Below are 21,660 nucleotides of genomic sequence, written 5' to 3'. Positions count from 1 at the left end.
ACGCTAGGTCGCCTCCTAGTCTGGCCCCAGACCACTCCCTTGCACGTGATCTGACATGTGCCAGGGAGAGGGTCTGGCATTTAGAGTCACTTTTCTTGGTTCAGATGTCAAAATTTGACATCTCCAATCAGATAGCAAGAATGCAATTAAACTGTCACATGATTCCACTTCACAGAGGAGGTTGATAGTACTTGACCTTTGTCATTTTTAAAACTATGCCAGTAGGCAATGGCTAACTTAAATTCCTGTATACATCAACTAAAAATGTTATTTCAAGTACAGAGAATCTTTCAAATCTCACTAAATCTGTATAGGAGTAGAGATAATAGCCAGCCAGTTTTAGCATCGTCACCACGCCCATTTCCGACACGCCCACTTTTGACTCCAAGAAAAGTGACTCCCGGGAGGAGTCTGGCCTCGAGACTAGTCGCCTCCTCGGCCTGGTATTGATTGTATCTGGGCGTGTATCTGGGCATGTGCTGTGGTTGCTGTGGTTGCTCAGGTATTCGCTAAAAAAGAGCGAATACCTGAGCAAGGTGGAGCGAATAGAACACTAATAGTGTATGTAAGCATACTTACTCCGTAAAATCACCGTTAAATCACAAATTAAGAACTCCGTGTCACAGGTCTATTCATTTAGTTTGTCATAGATATAGGCTTAGCTAGCTAGCTAGAGTGTGAGGAGCTGTCTTGTGCGAAGGAAGAAGGAGCATCACTCTTGTGAAAGAACAGACCTAGGTTCTCAAGTTTCTGCTATCAGTGGCTACCTTTGATTGACTACACAATTTAATACAAGCGCTTGATTAGACCATTGATTGCCAGATACACTTGGTAGAGTCTATCCTCAGACTCTGGCCATCGATCTCTTGTATACTATGCTCAGGGGTGTCCACAAGTGGCTGGGCCTGGGATGTATTGTCAAGGTGAGCGATATAAATCAATAATCCCCTTTCATCATTGGAAATTGTACACTATAGCCTATAGCCCAATCCTTGGTATCTGGATCAAGATATGACATTACGGCACTGACACTGGTGTTGTGTTAGCCTCCTTCACCGGCCTTCAAGGAAGTGCGGCCTGGGATCGTGGCTAGTTTGTGTGGACCATCACTGTGAGTTACAAAATGTATAGTGGAATGGTGAATTTTAGTTCATACTAATTTGTATACAGGAGCAAAATGGAACCTTCCCCTCCAACCTCCGTCGTACTCCTCCTAGCTGATGGGTGTCAACTAATTGAAAGAGGATGCCCCAGTGCCACTCGTGTCCTTCCCAAGGGTCCGATCTTATAGAACTACCTGCACTAAAACTACGGACGTGGAATGGCTCTTTCAACACTTGTGGTTGCTATCCTGACCAGTGACGTCAGGATTCTACTGTCTCTTGATGCACTGTGAACACACAATCTTTGTTATGCCACCTGAAGGCTTAGCAGGCATATCCAACGCAGTATTTATTAAGTCTTTCTGGAAGCTCTTGTTTGAGATCTTCGCTTCTAAACATCTGCATTTTCCCACTGTATTTGAGTTTATACCTGCGATTCTGCCAGCGTGCAACAAATGTTCATCACGATATCATGTGTATTAGCATGCAGGAGCCATGATATCATGTGTATTAAATAGCAATAGCTAGCTAGTATCATGATAGAGTATGTCAAGAGTTCATTAGGAACTCTTGGTTATGTACAGGTCACTGATGTGTTATGTACATGTAGGTTTGGCAGATCTACCAGGCATCAGCACCCGCGGTGCTTTCATTATAATTATAAGCGCCATGCAGAAAAATATTAAAGCAACCTTTGCTGAGTTTGCACTATGGTGGTACCAGCATGCGTGTAATTATATCAACTACGGGGGAAAAGTTACGAAGGTTTCAGACTCTGAAAATAATTGATGGCCTATTTCTACACACAGTTACATAATAAAACTAGAGCACTGAAGTACAAACCTCGGCGTTAATTTGAGGTTTAGTGAACTCTATAGCCTCGAGTCAAAGCATGTGTACATCTAGCCAGCCATAGATAAAGAAGAGAGGGATTGGCAACGGAAGTTAAAACGTAGACTTTTGTGCAGGGGGTGTGGCTTAATCCTGAAACGATGCGTGTTGTCCCCCACCGTAACGCAGCGAAACACTTTTTTTTTGTTTGAGGCCTTACACAGAGCTTTCTAAACCCCCCAAAACTTCATTTCCATGCTTCTTGATAATGTGTATTATGTGGAAATTCCCAAAATTTTTTCTAGGTTGTTGAGAGAGAGCTAGCGGTATATACCGCTTTTTCACCTCTTTTCACCGTTTTTTTATGGCTATGTACCTATAATAATTATAGTCTAACTAAGTAGTGTCCTGGATCACATATAGCCTCAAGCATGGAAATGAAGTCTAAAATCAACAGCAGGATTGTTATACTGACAGTAAGACAATCAGTTGTCTCCTCAACCATTCCCAGCCTGTGCTTTACTCGAGGCTGTCTTCCTATGTTGAAGTAGACAGCCTCGGCTCGAGTAACGCCGGGGCAACACGGATAGTTATTCGAGGTCGATTTTGTTGCCAATCCCTCTTTGCTCTATCTATGATCTAGCCTAGGCCAACGTGCAGGTTTGAGCTTTTTAGCTTTTATTTGACAATGACATCAAAATCTGCCAAATTAAAACTACTTCCTTGTGCTATCCATGATACAAACACTGTTATCGCATCCAGGTGAGTAGACTCAGAATACACCTAGACAGACAGACAGACCGACCGACTACTATAACCTGTGGCGCACCTCGGGTTAACAAGCAACTGTGCTTATTCTGTGCAACTCACTTATATTTAAAGATCTATACAGGTCTATTATATTGTAGCAGTTATAACCGGCACGCTCACGTTTTACAATAAAATTTACTGGCACAAATAAAATTACCTACAGTAAGACAATAAACTACGACCTTACAACTGTTTCACAGTGAAGTTCATTGTTAATGCAATATCGGTTTCATTTTCTCCGCTGTGTATGAGCCCTGACTGAACCAATCTGGTGTGATCCTCCTCACCCAGACAAAGAGAGGATGTAATAGAAACATACGCTTTTTCCTCAAGCAGTGCAGACACGTCCAAGGTACTGCAACCAAGCTTGAAAGTAGTCATATCAATTAATTCCCAACTCTCTTCTGGTAGCATTGTTTGGTCTTGAATTGCTTTCCCTTTACCAACTTTTACTGCCACCTGTTTCTGTAGAATCCCAAATAACATACAAAGCAATATACATGATGGTATAAACGTAAACAACAAGTATACTACATGTATGTACCGTATAGCGGGTATACTTCGAGGGTATAAATTTTCGCGGATGGACCACTACAAAGGATTTCGCAGATTTTATTTTCGTGGTCTGAGTCCAGCCTTTAGGCGCATGCGCACATCAACATGCAGCTGTACCTCCACACCGTTAGCCTCCAATCCAGGCCTAGCCTAGAATTAAGAATCGGTGAGGCACTATGTCCTCCACCTCTAGCAAAATGTTTGCTGTGCAGGCCATGGTCAAGGGATACAGTAGACGTAGAGCAAGCTAGCTAGCTGGCTATACCGGCGTCCTTGTCTTTTGATTCCTTTTTATTTCCTCTTATTGTCGATAAATAATACTGAACACGCCTACTATTCAATAAAGATATAAATTTTCGTGGGTATAAACTTTTGCGGTACAGGCTCAATCCGCGAAAACCGCGAACATTTATACCCTCGAAATATACCCGCTATACCAGGACAACAGTCAAGTCAACAAAGAAGCCTGGAGTCTTCCCATGAAAACAAATAGGGCTGTAGTACATGTGCATGTGCAATGACATGCCTCGAATAATGCTGCGTTTAGCTACCTACATGTAACTAATATAGTATAGGACCTATATATAGCTCATGCACTGACAGTTGAATGATAGCCATGCACTCTCCAGGACAAAGACCATTGTGTGTAGCTCTTATTTCACAAACTAACTTTCTTTGGATTTTTGTTGTCCCAGTGTATGTCTGACCATGCACCACCACCACCATTTTTTCAAAGCCTTGTTAGTGCTCAAGTCTGTGTAATAATCATTTCCGCTAGTTGCTGCTATATCCATACATGTACATGCACACACAACAAATTTTCATGTATACCACTTTGGTTGTGAGACGTTGTAACCGCCAAGGGTTTAGAACTTTAGTACTCTAGTATAATTGCGGGTATAAAGTATTTACCTTAGAAGTGGAGGATGCTCTACTCTGGGCAGATGTTCGACCAGATTTATTTCCTTTTGCATTGGTAGGGAACTTTCGAGCAACAGAAGGAGACTCTTTACTGGGTTGCTCCATTCGCCCATACACAACCTTAGTCAAACAGACGGACACCTTCACACCTTCAGCTAGTAGATCTACCAAAGATCCTAGATCAGTGACTTCAAATGTCTGGATCATTTTTGAGTAAACAGAAATATCAGCTTTGTAGATGGCAGGTTCAAAGAAAACATGCCTCTGATCAGCACTATCCATGCTTGATAAGTGAGTTAAGATCTTTTTCAAATTATTGTTAGCATCTGGCAATGATACGTACTGTCCATTTCGTAGGAATCCGCAACGAACAGCTAACAGATACCGGACAATCTTATCTTCCTGATCACAACTTTCCTGCAAGGAGACACTAACGTAAGTATGACTAGACTGAAATTGTACGTATAAGTACCTTGGTTTGAAGCTGTGGTAGATTGCTCACTTCAGATACGTTCAGAGTTAACTTGCACGTTGATATCAGCTCTGTTGTTTTCACATACCACAACAATAATTACATGTTAGGCAGTAAACATCCAATACACAACATCCTCAGTGTACTAATTAAGCTTCCGGATTTGTACAATCAGGATTGTATTTGCCGTATTATATATACACAGCCAATAATACACTCGTTTTTAAACCTCCCTAGCCAGAGGAAATGTATTGCAGAGGTATATTTTATATTTCAACTAGAGCACTTGGCGGTTGGCGTCTTAAAACCATAGTGTTGTACAAAATAATGTCATTTAAGCAGTAGCATGCTACAATGTAACAGGGGCAATGAAACTAAACTATGAATAAGAAAATCAGGTTTGAAAGCTATGAGAAGTCAGGGATTTGACAGTGGCCATGGTCAAACATGCAATGGGACTATACCTGAAGAGTTAAAAAAAATAGCACACACACACACACACACACTGGGATTAGCCTCGATTCCAGGCCGCACTGAAAGATATGTGCACAATTATTGCTAAATCAGCATTGTTTGTTTGCGTCTAGCTGGGTGGGGCTCGATCTGCAGTTAACGCTGCTTTGCCTGCAAGTAGTGCTCACTAGTTAGAGATGTACTAAGAAGTATTGTTTAGTGCTGGTAGTTTCAGTGCTTGGTAAGCGTGCAAAGACGGAGATAGATATCTGACTGACGATAATTGACACATTCGGCAGCTCGCTTCTCATGGCCACCATTCAGTCCGCAAGCAAGCTATTCTTTGCAAATTTTTGGGAGCTGTTATTTTCTTACCCATCTGTAGGTCCATGTAGTTAGTTTGTATAAAATCGGAGCCGCCGATTATAGGTGTCTGGCGAAAATTGGTTACTTACTCTATAACCCTACATAACCCATCCAACAGCACTTCAAAAAGCGAGAAGAGTGCAGCTCACAATTGCAGTACCCAAAGCTTGTTTTTCTTACCTTGTTGATTCACACACACATCAAGGCTTCCAAAAGCTTCCTCTTTCATGCTTGATGTGACGTTGATACCATCTAAACTTATTAACTGCCGCAGACAATCAACTGTGAATTTCTTATAGCATTGAGCAAACTGCGTGGTGTATGCATGGTGACAGAATAATTATTATAAAAATGATAGCCGACTCTGATACAACTCTGAAGCATATACACAGATCTACGTGTACAAAAAAAGACTGAAATATGTATATAGGCACTAGTGCTCACAGTGATTGGGTTGCCAGTCAGCATTAAGCTCCTCAGTGACCTCATACCCTGCAGGGTTGCAGTAGTGCCATACAAGTCACACAGGTGATTGTGGCTCAGATCCAGGGACAGCAACAAAGGCCTACAGTGCGACAACCAAAGAGTCTGGGTAGATTTATAATTACAATGAAAGCACTGCGGGTGCTGATGCCTCGGTGGAGGTGGCAAGCTACTAGCTATCATAAATTTTGCATGCATGGCAGAATCACAAAGAAGAACTCAACAAGTGTGTAATAATCGACCATGATTGTTGTTAAAAACGATCGATGCCAAAAGTCCAATGCAAGTCTAAAATGAATGGCTAGTTGGGCGTGGCCTGACCGTCCCTGACATGATGTCGGGGGACACGCTTATATAGGATTTGTACTGCTGCACTGAGAAGTGCAGCCCAACCCGATTGCAGTATTTCTGAGATAACGATTTATCTCAAATATTGATATTCATAACCGGACATGCGGTTATAATGATGCTTATAGAACAGTATTGCATAGCACAGCAGTACAAATCCTATATAAGCATGTCACCCGGCCACCCATCAGAACGGGTGCCGGGCTACGCTCAGCTAAGCAGAGCCTTGCAGCTCTCTTCTCACTATTGCAGCTACCAATAGCTAGCGTTCTAGTGCAGAGCTAACTACTAAGTAGAGTAGCAACACTCCATGGACAAGTTTTGCTATGCACTCTTCTGAAAAGGCTGCATTGGCATTCCAAGTAAGCAAAAGTAGGCATAACTCGAGAACGAAGCATTATTTTGCAAATCCACGTTACTAGAAGCCTATAGAAACTCTTACTTAAGTTCATTGATCCTTGAGCAGCTATAGCGGTCTACACACACATACATATACACAAACACATTACTGTATACCCCGCTTGCGCATGCGCACCGAGGCATAATTGTAGTGTTTAAATAGGTGTCCACTGATGTATGTACATAGACTCTGACTCTCATTAATCCGGCCACCCTTGGGACAGTGCAGCTTGGCCGGAATAACAAGATGGGGTCGCATTTCAGAAAATAGCTGCGGCTAAAAAAGACTTACCTCGAATCTAATGACGTTCTGTCTCGAGGATAACAATGCTCTCTATTTTAAGTGTCACCCATGCATAATTATAAAAACCTTAGTTTGGGGTAGCCATTATACGGAATAGCGAGTGGCCGCATTTCAGCTACATGTAGCAATCGGTGCCAAACCAAATGGCCGGTATATCAAGGTGGCCGTACTTCAGAGAGCCGGAATAGCGAGAGTGGAATAACTGTGTCGATAAGTTCAGCAGCAGGATTGTACGTTATACTAGCTGAGAGTAAGACAATTGTTTGTCTCTTCGATCTAGATTTCTTTCCATGTTGAAGAACCAGCCTCTTGCAAAACTGGGGCACCGCGTGGCTATTCGAGGTCGCTTCTTTTGCCGATCCCTCTTTCCTAATTCATGCAACTATTGTGTGATTGAGTTAGCAACTTTGTTGTACACGAGCTTGAGCTGAGGCTACTAATACATGTATATACCTACGTGGATGACCTCAACTACACAGTTACTTTCATACACATCACGGTGGGCATGGCAACTACATTGGTATGGCGTATTTATAGCCGGAATTATGCAGACTGAGAGTATGAATTTCTCAGGTTTTTTTTATCAACAATTTTTCACAGAAACTCTCTGGTAGTGGTATAATCTTTGATTTTCGCACAGTATAATTTATGTACATGTACATGTAGTGTTACACAAGGTTATGCACAGACGGGTCTTGAGTGAATGCCCGCCCACCCGCCATGCATGCACAAGTGATGTGTTGCACGACTGGATGATGGCGGAAATATACAATGCCCACCCAACTGTGATAGAAAGACAAAAGTTTTATCTCTATACTGTGCTTACCAGTGGGAGGGGGTCAGTTCGAGATGAGAGATACGGTTGAATGCCAGTCCAAGGTGCTGCAGCTGACCCAGCACACCTTCAACACAAGGGATTCCAGTCAGTTGATTGTAGCACAGCTCAAGCACCTACATATCACCATACATGTACGTACAACCATAGATACAAGAGAGGGAATTGGAAACGGGGCTATTTCTGCCAGCCAATCCTTAGCCTCGATCCCAGGCCGATTAAAATACAGCCTGGTATGTATTGCATGTATAATTAATAATAGGTGTGGCCCCAACGCCCATGTACTATCTACACTTATGGTGAAGCGTAGCTAGCTGTGGCCCTCTATTGTGTTGCCAGAAGGCTTGCACACTAGTGTCTGAAGCCAGAAAAGGCTATCATCTACCTCTATAATGATCGTATGGACGGGATGTGTGAACTTGGTTTCTGTACTGACTATGGCAAGTCTTTGACTTTGTGCTTCGATCCAACTGTGACTACACGACCATCGTAGAGGTAGATGAGAGTAGGGGCGTAGCCAGGATTTGAGAGAGGGGGGTGTTGGATGAATGAATTACCAGTGTGCAGAGTGCACTGGCGGTGCAAAATGCGCCCCAACGGGAGGGGTCTGGGGGCACTCCCCAAAACATTTTTTTTACATGCTCTGAGATTAATTCTAACGCAATCTGGCTATAGAAATGAGGGTACTGCTGCTTTGACAATGGGGGTACTGGTGGTTAAGCCACATCTTCATCTGAAGATGTCCTATAAATTAGTTGTGACAATTAAATCATGCAGCTGCTAACCAGGTTCTGCTTGTGAATTAGCAGGACAGGGTGGCAAGCCACTTGCAGTTGCAGTACTGCTCTGTGAACTGGGCTCAACTGAAAAATACTCAAAGAGTGACATGATGATAATGGTGATAGCTATACTGAACAGTCTGCAACTCTGTGGGGGACCTTGGTCTGCTCAGTCCACGTGGCTTTGCGCATGTGCCAGAGGAGGTCCGACAAGGTCAAAAGGTCACAACTAATGACAGATCTGGCTTGCATGCAGAGGAGGTACGACATCCGCGTGTCTTTAACACACACATTCCGAACTTTGACCTAAGGAATGTGTGTCTAAAACGTTTCCTTTGACACGCGGATGTCGTACCTCCTCTGGCTTGCATGCCATGCATATTTGTACTTTGAACCGTGCGCCAAATAGAATACTATTGGATTATAAGATGGATCCTTATCCTATTATATTAGGCCTTAGAGCTGTTGGACTGCCTTCTGAATGAGGACATGGCATCAGAAGTACATCAACAAGATAGTTGTGTAAGGTTTCAGAGCATCTATTTATTTGTTATCTAGCTAGGCTTGTGTGACATGTATTTGTATTTATTGTAAAATACCTAACACTGTCTTTTTTGTCTACTTGCAGGTCCACAAATTACGGAGACAGATTCCCCTAAATATATGGTGGCTGATTGATCGTTGTTATAAATGGAAATTCCTTTGCAAGGAGGAATGCAAAACACACCAGACTTGATGCACCATTCTAGCGACGATGAAAATTGTGCGTGGCAGTTCTGAAGATAGTGATTACAAGGGCTCTACATGTAATAGTCAGTGGTGGAAGAGAATGGGACCAGGGTCAACAAACAGTTACGTTGATTCAAGAGCCGAGTATGAGATCAAAAAGAAATGGAAGACAGTTGGCTATGTTGAAATAGACCATGTTCATACAATAATCAGCTCAGGTTTGATTGCAGTTCGATTGTCTCGGTGAATCTTAAGCGTGTTAGGTATATCACACATTTGAAAGTTTACTCTCAGGCACTGGCCATTACGCTGATAACAAAGACTGGACCATAGCTGCCTGTGAAACGTTACCAGAGCACAATACTGTATTGTGTGCATTAAAGTTTATAATTATGTTAAATAATACAGTCATGTCACTCGTGTGATCAAGAAGAGAAGAATTAATGTTCATTGTGCTTGGGCTTTAATGATGTAGGCGAGTTAAACTCATTTTTGGAGAGGCCATTAACTCCAATGAGCGGCCCTTATTCGAGGTTAATAGGTAGTGGCCTGTAGTTTTAGGCGGTTCCCTGAGGTCAAAAGTTCACCCACGATTTTCACCTTGAAATAGAGCTGTACCTTCGGGGTACAGTTACTTTTTAACTTCTATTTTCCAGTATCTATGTAAAGAGTAATCTGTTATATTATATTATATTAACGGGGTACAGTAGCAAACAGGAATTCCTATACAAAACGTAAGCTCACGTGATAAATTCATTAGTGACCTTTTGACCTTGCTGGACCTCCTCTGCGCATGTGCACTGGATGCACTGACTGGAGGTGGAGCTAGCTAGTTGGAGGTGGAGTTTTGAGTTGATCGTGCAATAGAGCGCTAGCTAGCTTAGTGAAAGGAACTTGTGGAGCAGAGTCTGAGGCCAGAGGGAGGTGCTGGAGCACCCTCTGCACCTCTCTGGCTACGCCACTGCAGAGCCTCTTCTGGCTTCAGACTAGTGTGCAAGCCTTCTCGACAACACAATATTATAAAGGGCACAAGCCACAGCTTGACAGGAGACAAGTATTTGTTGAAATTAATACGGGAAAAAACTAGTAAACAAACTAGTTTACGATATAATTTACAAAGGTTTACTAACGGTATACAAGTCCCCCAGATTCTGGGGGACCCAGTTTGCGCATGTGCACTATCACTCATGCAATAGATACCCCAGGCCGTATTTTAATGCGGCCTGGAATCGAGGCTAGCCAATCCTAATCCAACTAAAGTGTATATTTACCAGTCCATGTCTAAAAAGTAAGAAAAGAGATGTAGTGCTAATGAAAGCTAGCTTCCTGATGCATTATACCCCTAACAGTATGGTAGGAAATCAAGACAAAAACAGCTGTAAGAGGTGGCTTACCTCGAAACCCCAGTAACAGCACAATTGAGGCTGGTAAAGACTGTTTATAAACAATACATGCCTGAATGTCTTCTCTTATAGCAGAGTTTTTTGAGTAGCTGAGTTAAACCACTGCCACCATATTAAAAAGCGAAACGCTGGCCGATAGGGCTCCTACATGTATGCCGACTAGCTGGTGCTTTCCATATCCCTTTGCCTGACAACTACTCACCTTAATTTCAGGAGGTAGCTGAGCAGTAGAGACCTGAGTGATCAAGTTCCCTGTCAGAATGAGTTCCTCTAGGTTAGCAAACCTCCTAACTCCCTTGTCGATATGAGTCACCTACATGTACTGGTATAATTATAGTCCTCAATCATTGTAACCTGAGGAAACTTGTAGGGTTAGAATAGTATACAATGCTATAGGTACACCCAATTAAAGTCGGCTACTGTGCATCACCTGACATTTAAAAGCCCATAGTCTACATGTATCTATGTATAATTATCAAGTATAAATAAAGGAAAATTGCTAAATAAAATATACATTGGTACAAACCACGGGCGTATAAAAAGAGACAACTGACTATCAACCCTACGTGCGAGAAAAACTAAAGCCACAGACAGGATATACTATATGTAGGGTACACAAAAATCTAGATATTTATACTGCACTTTTCCACCCCCTTTAGTTTGCTTGCAAGCTGTTGCATGCCCTCACTCTGTTTATACCCCTTGGTACAACGTATAATTACATTAACCATTTACTGTGCTCAAGGTACATACATAATTATGGGCAGCAGAAATGTACATGTCATTGTGGAATACGTTTCAATTTAATGTTTAGGGTCATAACCCATCCACCACTGCATGCACCTGGGCTACAGGTTGCAAATGGGATGTTTTTTTTGCAATTTGCAGTGTTAGTATAGCCTATCACAGGTACATGCAAGTGACAAACTTGTCGAGTCTACCTGTTTCCCAATAATTCTTAGCTGAGTGATAGTTTCTCTACCATACTCTACTGAAAATAGCTGAGGATTGTGAAGAGCAATCTCACGTAAGGCCTGTGCTTGTTCACTCCAGTCCACATCTACAGACCATAAAGAACTACGGGCAAGTTCACTACACTCATCTGGGTGGAATAGATGAACACACATAGTTAGTTTAATACAACAGGAACAGCAGGCTTCCTAACACTAGATCTACAGCCATTTTTTTAATTCCAAGCTTTATAAAAATGATTATAATAGGCCTACAGGCTACACTGTGCAGCATAAGCACTGAACCTGTCTTGACATCTCTGACAGGCGGATTCAACTTATCAATTAACTTCTCCACAACAGCCGATAGATTTATGTTCATTGCAAATTTTCGGTTGCTAAGCTATAATGGACTAAACAGCCGGAAATGAAACCAATAATGGGCGTGGCTATTTCGAGGTTCTGTTGGTAATTGAACTTTGACCTTGAGACAATAATTAGTGTCCGGATAACAACGGTCACGCCCATAATAATAAATCCACACAACCTACTGTATTCTAGCTATATCTAGCTAGCTAGGTAGCTAGATGAGATCATACCGTACCTAGCACGTACCTGTACCGGAGGTAGATCTTATAATTGTTATTTCCTACGGCTAAGAAACCTGTACGCAAAATGGCGATGGCAATATTTAAAGATAGGAAAGATGATGTCTTGTCAATGGCGGCTGAAAGAATGGAACCGGTAAGCGCTAATCTATTAATTAACAATTTTACACCTAGCACTTTATACCGTATTTTAATAATTGGCTGGGATTCGTAATGATACCATTTCCAGTCTTTAACCAGTACAACAAAGTAGAAAAGGGAGAGATGTTATAAAACTTTACAGTGCATGTGTGAATTGTGTCCGTATCAGGTGGGGTCGAGCTCAACGCCAACCGTAAACCTTGAACCGGTAAAGTTTTCACAGTCAACTGCAACCGGTCTGGAAGAAACGTCTAAGCTGGCAAACTCGCTGGATACCTCTTCTGTCAGTAGTGATGACTTCTACGATGCCGAGGAAGGTCCACCTTTAACTCTCTCCCAAGCTCAAGGGCCCTCATCAGATATTGTTGAAGTGCCTGACATCGAAGGAAATGGTGATGCAGATGGTGAGTATACTCACAAGAAACATCACAAGCAAAAACAAACAGTTTGATTATTAAAGTACCAAGTACATGCGTGTTGTGTAATAGATTGATGGTGATTTGTATATGGTGCATATACCGTATAGCGGGCACATTTGGTGAGGAAAAAGGAAAAAGAGGTGAGGGTTGCCAAATTAAGAATTCGCTGAAATATCCTGGTATTATACATGATCCGTGCAGCATGATCGTGAAATCGATTCTTCTTGCAATTGCTTACCGTATATGCTTGTCAGATAGGTACTAAATGTTTCATTTAGCTGTTATTGTTTCACTGGCTACAATTCGAGAGAGGCCATTGTTCAAGACAGGCGTTTATTAAGCCCCAGTTAATTCAACAACCTTTAGTTTGTCATCAAAAGTTCTTTTCACCTGCATCAACTCGAACTCTGCCATGAGAATGTCTTTATGAAGCACTAACAAGCTATATGTAGCTAGTGGCTGCCACGTGCAGAAATGCTAGAGTAAAAGTTCACTGAGGCTACTATTTGAAGTGGGTACCATTTTGCTAGCAAAGGAGGCTACTATTTGAGAGCGGCCTTTATACAAGATCGACCTCTGGTCAAGCATAATTATACGGTATTTGCCTCATCTGCTATACGATATGACGCAACTGTATACTGTAGCTCCATTGTAAGTGGCATGTGTAGGTATCAAGATCATGGTATTTTCAGTATAGCGTAATAATTATGTCACATGTTGCAAGGGCACCGTGATGAATATCATTATCAAAACATTTTTTGGACTGGCTAAGATCATAGTAAGCTATAATTATAATTAAAACATATACATTAAATTTTATCACAGGTTTGATAGCCAACAAGAGCATAATCAGGCACATTCTGTCACAACTTAGAATTGGTATGGATCTGACCCGATTCACTCTGCCTGCCTTCTTACTGGCCCCTCGCTCAACGCTTGAGATGTATGCCAGCCTATTTGGTCGTCCAAACATGCTTACTGCGTACGTTAAGGCTCAACATTACTGTGTCTGTATGTGTGATGTAATGAGTTCAAATGATCAAGGTCTTTATTGTGTATATACATGTAGGGTTACAGATCAACCAACACCACGCGACAGAATGATTGCTGCTGTGAAGTGGTTTTTGGGCTCTTTGAGTGCCTCCAGAAGGGTTAGCATTTGTCATTTACGAGACTATAATTATACATGTATTCTGCATTTTCTTAACTATGACTTTGTGATGTTACCGTGTATGACTAGATGTTTCAAATGTTTGGTACATGTATAACAAATTAATACCTGTGATATGCATTATGTTGTGTACATTTCATTAGGATCCAGCTCTAAAAAAACCGTACAACCCCATCCTTGGAGAAACCTTCAACTGTTACTGGGACATACCAGGACCAAAGAAGGCTCCTGAACCATGGGAACAGGTAAATTCCTGATTTTTATGCCTTGGTGTGCATGCGCTGAAGTCATACAGAGTGTGTGTGTGCTATTGTATTAGTCGATCTTTATAGCTTTCACCAAAGCTGGTGTTTTTATTAAAAGGAGCACACAGTGGCTGTGTAGTTAACATGACCATGTAGAATCAAACAATCATGAGCCTCATGTTACTTGCACAGGTTGTTGCTGACAGTGGGCCATTTCCAGAGGGTGGACATGACGCTTTCAGCTTTGTGGCTGAGCAAGTGTCTCATCATCCACCAGGTAAGTAATGTGCATACGTTTTGTTTGTGATATCACTACATCTGTGACAGCGCTTCCATAAATAATTTTGTAACGTACATACTGTAAGTTGTGTATAATAGGAGGCCTTTTCCATTCGCCTCACAAGCTTCCTGTTTTCGATAGGCCTTCTTGCAATTGTGTACATACATGTACAGTGTATGTACGTCCGACGTATGCATACTTACATAATAATTATTGTTGCGACAGTACAACTTCATTATGTCGACCTATGCTTAATTCATCTTACTGGCTAAAGACACCATTATCGTTAGTTTTAGCCACACCTACTGTACTGCCTGTCCTCTTAACATTGGAGTTGCATGTGTGTTGCATGCTGCACATGCTTGTTCATATTCCTATTGAGCGAATATTTTTATTGCAATCAAAACTTTAGAACTTAGGCTATCACATGGACGTTCTCTAGCTCGTAACTAGCAATCGATCTAAATTAAGTTTTCTAGCAAGCACCAGAAAAAACTAGAAGCACCACAGGTGCTGATGCCTTGATGGAAGTTAGATATAGATCTAATGCAATATACTAGCTTTTACTCTTTTATTTGCATGCATAATTAAAAATTTTCATGGTGCAAAGGAGTGGGAAATGATTGACCATAATTGTTACTAAAAAGAATGCCAAAGCCATTAATTGATGCTGCTCTCTAGTTGCTTTGAAGCTCATTCCTCACTTGCATGCTACCAATTGCTAGCGCTCTAGTGTAGAGCCAACTACATGTACTAAGTAGAATGGTTGCAGTGCGAAGAGACTGCACTGTCCTTCAAAGTATCCAAAACTAGCCATAACTCGTAAGTGAAGCTTTGGTTCGCAAATCCATAAATCAAAATCCAACGAAGCTTATACTTGCATTGTAACGAGCAGTTGCAGCACTAATAATAAATAATTTATTACACATGTACACAAACACACACACTCACACACGTACACAAACACACACTCACGCACGTACACAAACACACACACACACACTCAAACACACTATGATAAGATAATCGTATCCCTCAGTCTCGCTTCACAACTACGCACAACTCAAAATCATACCAGGGATTAGCTTTATATAGCAGGTTACCTATAGTAGACTAGCTAGTGCTAAAATTATGTATAATTTATAGCTTGCCTTTAACCAGAATAAGTGAAAATTGTAGTAGTAGAATGTGTATAGCCAACGTGCAAGGTAATCTTCTTAGCTTTGCTTGATTTTATTCGATAGCAAAGCTTAGTATTGAAATCTAACTGCGACTATTACATGTAACTAGTTTGTTATGTTGAGGCTAGGAATACACGGACAAACATACCAACAAACAAACAAACCAACTCCTATAACCCGTGGCCGCCTACACCCCCCTTGAGTCAATAATTATGCAGTATATAGATTACATATACATGTATGCCACAGAGTGATAATGGCCATGCATATTTAACTCCACTTAGTATCTGCCTTATATGGGGAGTGTCCTGCCAAGAAAGTGTACGCTTCGGGCACGGTATGCACCAAGATCAGACTATCTTCCTCTCTCGCTGTGAAAGTGCACAACTCTGGCATATGTGAGCTCTCCTAGCAGCTTTTACATAATTATACATGTAGCACTGATTTGATCCAAGCTGGCCCTCAGTAAATTATCTGCATGTATTCTGTTCTTTACAGTTCGTTTATGCTTGGTGGAACATGATGAGGTGTATACTGCTCCTATGCCACACTGCTATGTTAGGTTGGTTAATTGTTTTCTGCAAGTTTGCCATTTGCCAGTTCAGCTGCTATAATAATGAAAGCACCGCAGGTGCTGATGCCTCGGTGGAGATGCCAAAGCTACATAACATAAAGCTAGCCTACTAATAGCTTTATACACAATTGCTGCATGCAAAAACTCAGGGAATGGGTAATGATCGACCACGATTGTTGTTAAAAACGATCTATGCCAAAAGTTCAAGTCTAAAATTAATGGCTGCATTAGCAGAGCCTTGCAGCTCTCTTCTCACTCTTGCAGCTACCAATAGCTAGCGTTCTAGTGCAGAGCTAACTACTAAGTAGAGTAGCAACACTCGGTAAACAAGTTTGGCTACGTGCTCTTTTGAAAAGGCTGCAATGGCATTCCAAGTAAGCAAAACTAGGCATAACTCGAGAACGAAGCATTATTTTGCAAATCCACGAATTAAAATCCAAGTAAACATGACTAGAAGCCTATAGAAACTCTTACTTGCACTTGATTCATCCTTGAGCAGCTGTAGCAGTCTACACACAAACACAGACACACAGACACATGCACAAACACACTACCGTATACCTCGCTTGCGCATGCGCACCGAGGCATAATTATTAATGCTGTTACAAATGTAAGTGATGTGCATGATGCAGTAAATTAAGTTGTGTTCACCATAGGGGTATTTTGACGGTTCCTTGGTTCGAGTTTGGAGGGGAGTGTATGCTAGAGTGTGAAAAATCCGGACACTCTGCAAAGCTCATATTTCACACAAAGGTATGGTACTCGGAGTATATATACCATCTACAGTAGCAGCAAGTTTAAAGTTCCTGTTCTGTTTACGTAGTATGTGCATAGCATGTACTGATTCGTCACAAAATAAACGATGAAAGTATACGCTACTATATATGCTAGCATAACATTTGCATGTTGCGTTTGTTTTGTACGCTTGCGTTTTGTAAATTGCAGTTTATGGCAGCTTGACTTTTCATGACCTTGCCGAATAAGGAGCTAGCTAGTTTATGAACATTGTAATGGCTCGATCCAAAGGATTTTTGACCGACTAATGAACTTGTGCACGCTGCTAGAATGCGTTATTTCCTCTCTGTAGATCTAAGTTTATAGCAAGTAACCCAATTAGTACAGGGATGACAATTAAGCCAATTTATTTCCTACTGCAAACGCAATACCGTACTTGCTACGTGCGTGCTATTCTGTCTGTGTGACACATAATTGCTTCTGCAGCCATTTCGAGGAGGAAAGAAGCACAAGGTCACAGCTGAACTCCGGTAAAATTTTTCCCCATTGTATAAAACTACCAAACATGTAATACCACAATCGCACCTAAAATAATCACACATACCTAACTGTTATGTGTATATATGCATACATACCTAACTGTTATATGTGTACATGTACATGTAAAACCTTCCTAAACGTTTCTATATTGCGGGTGACATGAATCCATATGTACAGTATATAATTATATCTACATGTGTACAGGCATAGATCTGAAAAGAAACCCTACATGTACTTTGAAGGAGAATGGGATTCCGTTATGTTTACTACAGAACCAAACCAGGTAAGATAATAATAATAATTTTGTTCACAAACAAGACCCCTATACATGTACATTGCACACCTTAATATCTTCGTGTACATGTGTGGAGTTTTTCTGAGAGCACAAAAATCATCTTATACATGATCGTAGGAACCTGAACCTTTCCTTGAAGCCAGTGTTCCGACATTTCCTAAGAAGATGAGGAATATCGCCGTCACAGAGCCTACAGACTCTAGATTGGTTTGGCAGAACCTTACCGAGGCTATTCTTGCTGATGATGATCAGGCTGCTGCAGATGCAAAACATGAGGTGTGCTAGCAGTAAAATTGGAATGTGTACAGTGTACGTGTATTCCATCCTATTTACGATTATCCTACATTCATAGGGTGTCTAGTCTCTGCTATTCTATTCAAGACTTCTCCCACTTATTGCCAGTATGCTATGAATTTCATTACACCAATAGCTCATTATTCCTCGGGTGTGCATGCACAGCGAGATATATGGTAGTGTGTTTGTGTGTCTGTCTGTCTGTGTGTGGACTGCTACTGCTGCTCAATGATAAATGAAGTGCAAGTAAGAGCTAGCTTCTATAGGCTTCTAGTCACGTTTTCTTAAATTGCAATTAACGGATTTTTTACAGTAGTGTTGAAGATTATTCATCAAGCCTTCAGATAGGGTTTCCATTCAGCTCCTCTCCTATAATGACTGTGTGGAATTCAATTCTGTCAACAATTGCAATCAACAATAATAACATAATATAATTATACCTCCTCACCTCTTCTAATAGTTTTTAAGCGAAAGCAAAACAACGGCGAGAGGCATTAATTAGCACAGCGCAGCTTGCACCACTCGTTAGTACTGCAGCTTCATTGCCCTAAAGCTTTGTCGCCTCCACCTGAGGCATCAGCACCCGCGGTGCTTTCATTATTACAGTGTATTAATTTTGATGTTTTGTGACACAAGGTGGAAGAGAGGCAAAGAGAGAATGTACGTGACCGAACCAAAACTGGAGAAGTTTTCCATCAAAAGGTATGATGTTAAAGGGAATGGCAATGGTATAGCTGGAATGAAATTATCACCTCTAAAGTATAATTATAGATAGACACGGTGGTTTTGAAGTTATGAAATGGAGTAAACTATCATCTCATGTCAAGTTATGGCAACATAACATCCTGCATCTTCTTGAGGGCCTGGTGCCACAAAACACTACCATATGCAATAGATAACAGTATAGATAACAATATGCATGTACACAAGTCTTTTCTTCTCAGTTATGATAGATAGACACTGAACTCCAGATCCTGGGGAAGAATCAATTTTCTTCTTTCTTGAGGTCCTGGTAAGCCACATAATACAATAGATAACGACAATAGATAACAACAATAAATGCATGTAAATAATTCTCAGTGAGTTTATATAATGTAAAATTTATTATAGAACTACTATTACTTTTTGAGCGAAAGCATAACATGGCGAGAGGCATTAGCACAGCGCAGCTTGCAACACTTGTTTTAAATGTTGTAAATTCATATTGACCAGTACAGGAATTCTAAATTTCACTAATATCCTTCGCATAATTGGAAGCATTTCAATTCGAGTACAAAAAACCTGCAGTTAAAGCATGCACTTAAAATAGAGATACACTTTTAGTCGAGTAAGCGCTAATAATCCAGTTTCTACGGTATTGGTACGCTTTCATTAAATATATATTCGTGTGGCCCTGCATAAGCTACAGTAGACTACACCTATGCTGTTTTTGGGTTGGTAAATAGCCGAATGCCAACCGTTATAATCCACACTGATCTATTCGATCCATGGTAATAATGACTACTGCGCTTCCAGGCTGCTCATTTAGCTGCTCACGATCACTACATGTAGATCTAGCTCAATGAGCAAACAGTTTACCGTATAACCTTAATACCGGGTAGTTGGTGTTTCTGGAGGATAAAATTTGGTTGAAGTCTAGAACGCACGAATATTTTTACCCAGAATCATTGACGACACCGACCACATCAGGCCTCGGTCTAGCATGCAGTATTGAACAAGGCAAGGCACTTGTAGGGCCACGCCAAGACTAGCCTCGATCCCAGGCCGCACTTCTTCTGAGAGTGGGCCTGGTAACGACTGCTTGCGCATGCGCTAATCTTACCCCGGTATCTGAGGGCTTTGGATAACATCTTATATGCTCAGTAAAACAATGATGTCACAAGGAACGGAAGTGATTGAAGGAAGTAGATAGAAAGTGTGATTGAAGGTTTCTAGCCCATCTGATAGCATTCTGATAGCTACCCGTGGCCTGCTATGTTAACAAAAGACCCACAGCCTGCAACAGTGTGGATGACAATCGCTGCTTGCATCACTAGCACTGGGATGCACTCAGTTTTCTTGAACTAGATCTGCTGCTAGATCTACGATGTAGTAGCTCTGATATCGTACAAATTATTGCTGATTCAGCTTTTTTGCACATGGCGGATCTTTCTGAGCATGCGCAATTGTTATCCGGCCAGATGGCAGTTCATGCAGTACAATGAATGGCGAAGCAGGCTACCGTATAGAGGGTAATTTTCGTGGGGCAAAATATTTTGGTTTTCGTGGTTGTAGGTATGACCACGAATATTTTACCCACAAATGAAGCGACCTTACCTACCTTTACCTGTAGTGCAAACTCCAACCAAACTCCAACCACGAAAATATTATACCCACGAAGTGTTTCGATATTGCTGAACCACGAATATTTTGTCCCCTGAAAATTGCCCGCTGTATACGGTATATGCTCGGATTTTGGCCGGTGGCCAGCTATTATTTTCATCCCTGTATCCCTGTGTATAATTATATGTTGCTGAAATTAAGTAAAATGACTGCACAATCTCATTTTTTTGTGCTATATAGGTGTGTTATTCCGCTGCTGTGTATTATATTACAGAGTAATGAATTATCTAGTGTGAATAATAATTATGCTGATGAAGTGAATATTTGGCACAGGCCTACATAGGTGGGGATTTGATCTTAAACTTTTCTCTCTGGGGAGGACCACTCTTTGAGCAAATACTGTAACCTTTAATAATTGTAACTTCAACCGTTAATTTTCCACAGTATTTCCACCAATTGGAGAGTGACCCCTCAGTGTGGGTATATAACTCTCCCTTGGATGAAAGGCTGGCTGAACTCAGATAACTTCCAGCCCACTTCACATGAAACCACAGTTGACTGATTTACCGACAAATATACACCCACGTATAATTATAATTATAATAATACCTTATATTCAAGCCATTTTACTTCTTTTTTTGTATATGTGACTGTGCACTTGTACTGTATGTTGTATAGAGCAGTCTCTGTTTATTGTTTTACAGTTCCGATTGTTATGTGCATGTACTGGTTCTGTCTGTTTATTTTTGAGCGAAGAAAAGTCCATTATAAGCATGCATGGGGTTACTATTAGTTGAGAGAGCACCATCGAATAGAGAGCTTCGATTCAGAATTATGTACTGTATTAGTACACAAAACAGTACAAACGTATGCACGTAATTATGCCTCGAGAGCGAGGTATTAGCTATAGGGTTGGCTTACACTAAAAAGGACCGTAGATGTGGTCATAATTATACATGCAAAGTTGGTACCCTAAAAAAATTATTTGTGTACCTAAATTGATAAGAGCATGCACCCCCCATATGTGTTTCGTCTTATAGTCTACACTGAAGGGCACCATACACCAATTAATTCATTGCCTAGAATGGTAAATTTGCAGGCAACCAGCAAGCAA

General features: G+C 41.2%; 2 protein-coding genes across 4 annotated transcripts; one reads left to right on the top strand and one right to left on the bottom strand.

Moving 5' to 3' along the window:
* Positions 1-2,855: 2,855 nt before the first annotated feature.
* Positions 2,856-12,185, bottom strand: LOC135339962 (uncharacterized). 3 transcript variants are annotated; one of them, XM_064536222.1, is made up of 9 exons: positions 12,048-12,185; positions 11,733-11,893; positions 10,994-11,104; positions 7,872-7,996; positions 5,956-6,076; positions 5,692-5,821; positions 4,693-4,763; positions 4,212-4,637; positions 2,856-3,209 (listed from the first exon to the last, which is right to left on the bottom strand). In XM_064536222.1, the coding sequence occupies exons 1-9, from the start codon at positions 12,121-12,123 to the stop codon at positions 2,928-2,930; spliced, it is 1,503 nt and encodes a 500-aa protein (XP_064392292.1). In that variant the 5' UTR covers positions 12,124-12,185; the 3' UTR covers positions 2,856-2,927. The 3 variants fall into 3 exon arrangements, with proteins under 3 accessions (XP_064392292.1, XP_064392294.1, XP_064392293.1); XM_064536224.1 differs by having other exon boundaries at positions 11,819-11,893; XM_064536223.1 differs by having other exon boundaries at positions 11,819-12,167.
* Positions 12,186-12,253: 68 nt separating this feature from the next.
* LOC135339963 (oxysterol-binding protein-related protein 9-like) lies at positions 12,254-21,306 on the top strand. The gene is made up of 14 exons (XM_064536225.1): positions 12,254-12,485; positions 12,660-12,894; positions 13,735-13,891; positions 13,979-14,060; positions 14,224-14,325; positions 14,518-14,602; positions 16,071-16,184; positions 16,285-16,348; positions 17,017-17,113; positions 17,582-17,625; positions 17,840-17,918; positions 18,048-18,206; positions 18,861-18,926; positions 20,991-21,306. The coding sequence occupies exons 1-14, from the start codon at positions 12,417-12,419 to the stop codon at positions 21,069-21,071; spliced, it is 1,434 nt and encodes a 477-aa protein (XP_064392295.1). The 5' UTR covers positions 12,254-12,416; the 3' UTR covers positions 21,072-21,306.
* The last annotated feature ends 354 nt before the right edge of the window (positions 21,307-21,660 follow it).

Source organism: Halichondria panicea, chromosome 8 (genome assembly GCF_963675165.1).
Source record: "Halichondria panicea chromosome 8, odHalPani1.1, whole genome shotgun sequence".
Classification (NCBI taxonomy): Eukaryota; Metazoa; Porifera; class Demospongiae; order Suberitida; family Halichondriidae; genus Halichondria; species Halichondria panicea.
This window is presented reverse-complemented; position numbering and strand designations above follow the sequence as displayed.

What these genes read in the sequence shown, in the direction of transcription:
- LOC135339962 (XM_064536222.1), bottom strand. Translation starts at nt 12,123, where the DNA reads ATGAACATAAATCTATCGGCTGTTGTGGAGAAGTTAATTGATAAGTTG. An exon ending in TGTCAGAGATGTCAAGACAG is followed by an intron (nt 11,894 to 12,047) that starts GTTCAGTGCTTA and finishes TATTCCACCCAG; the next exon opens with ATGAGTGTAGTGAACTTGCC. An exon ending in AGCTACCTCCTGAAATTAAG is followed by an intron (nt 7,997 to 10,993) that starts GTGAGTAGTTGT and finishes GGTGATATGTAG; the next exon opens with GTGCTTGAGCTGTGCTACAA.
- LOC135339963 (XM_064536225.1), top strand. Translation starts at nt 12,417, where the DNA reads ATGGCGATGGCAATATTTAAAGATAGGAAAGATGATGTCTTGTCAATG. An exon ending in CTCCTGAACCATGGGAACAG is followed by an intron (nt 14,326 to 14,517) that starts GTAAATTCCTGA and finishes TTACTTGCACAG; the next exon opens with GTTGTTGCTGACAGTGGGCC. An exon ending in AGTGTCTCATCATCCACCAG is followed by an intron (nt 14,603 to 16,070) that starts GTAAGTAATGTG and finishes AACTCCACTTAG; the next exon opens with TATCTGCCTTATATGGGGAG.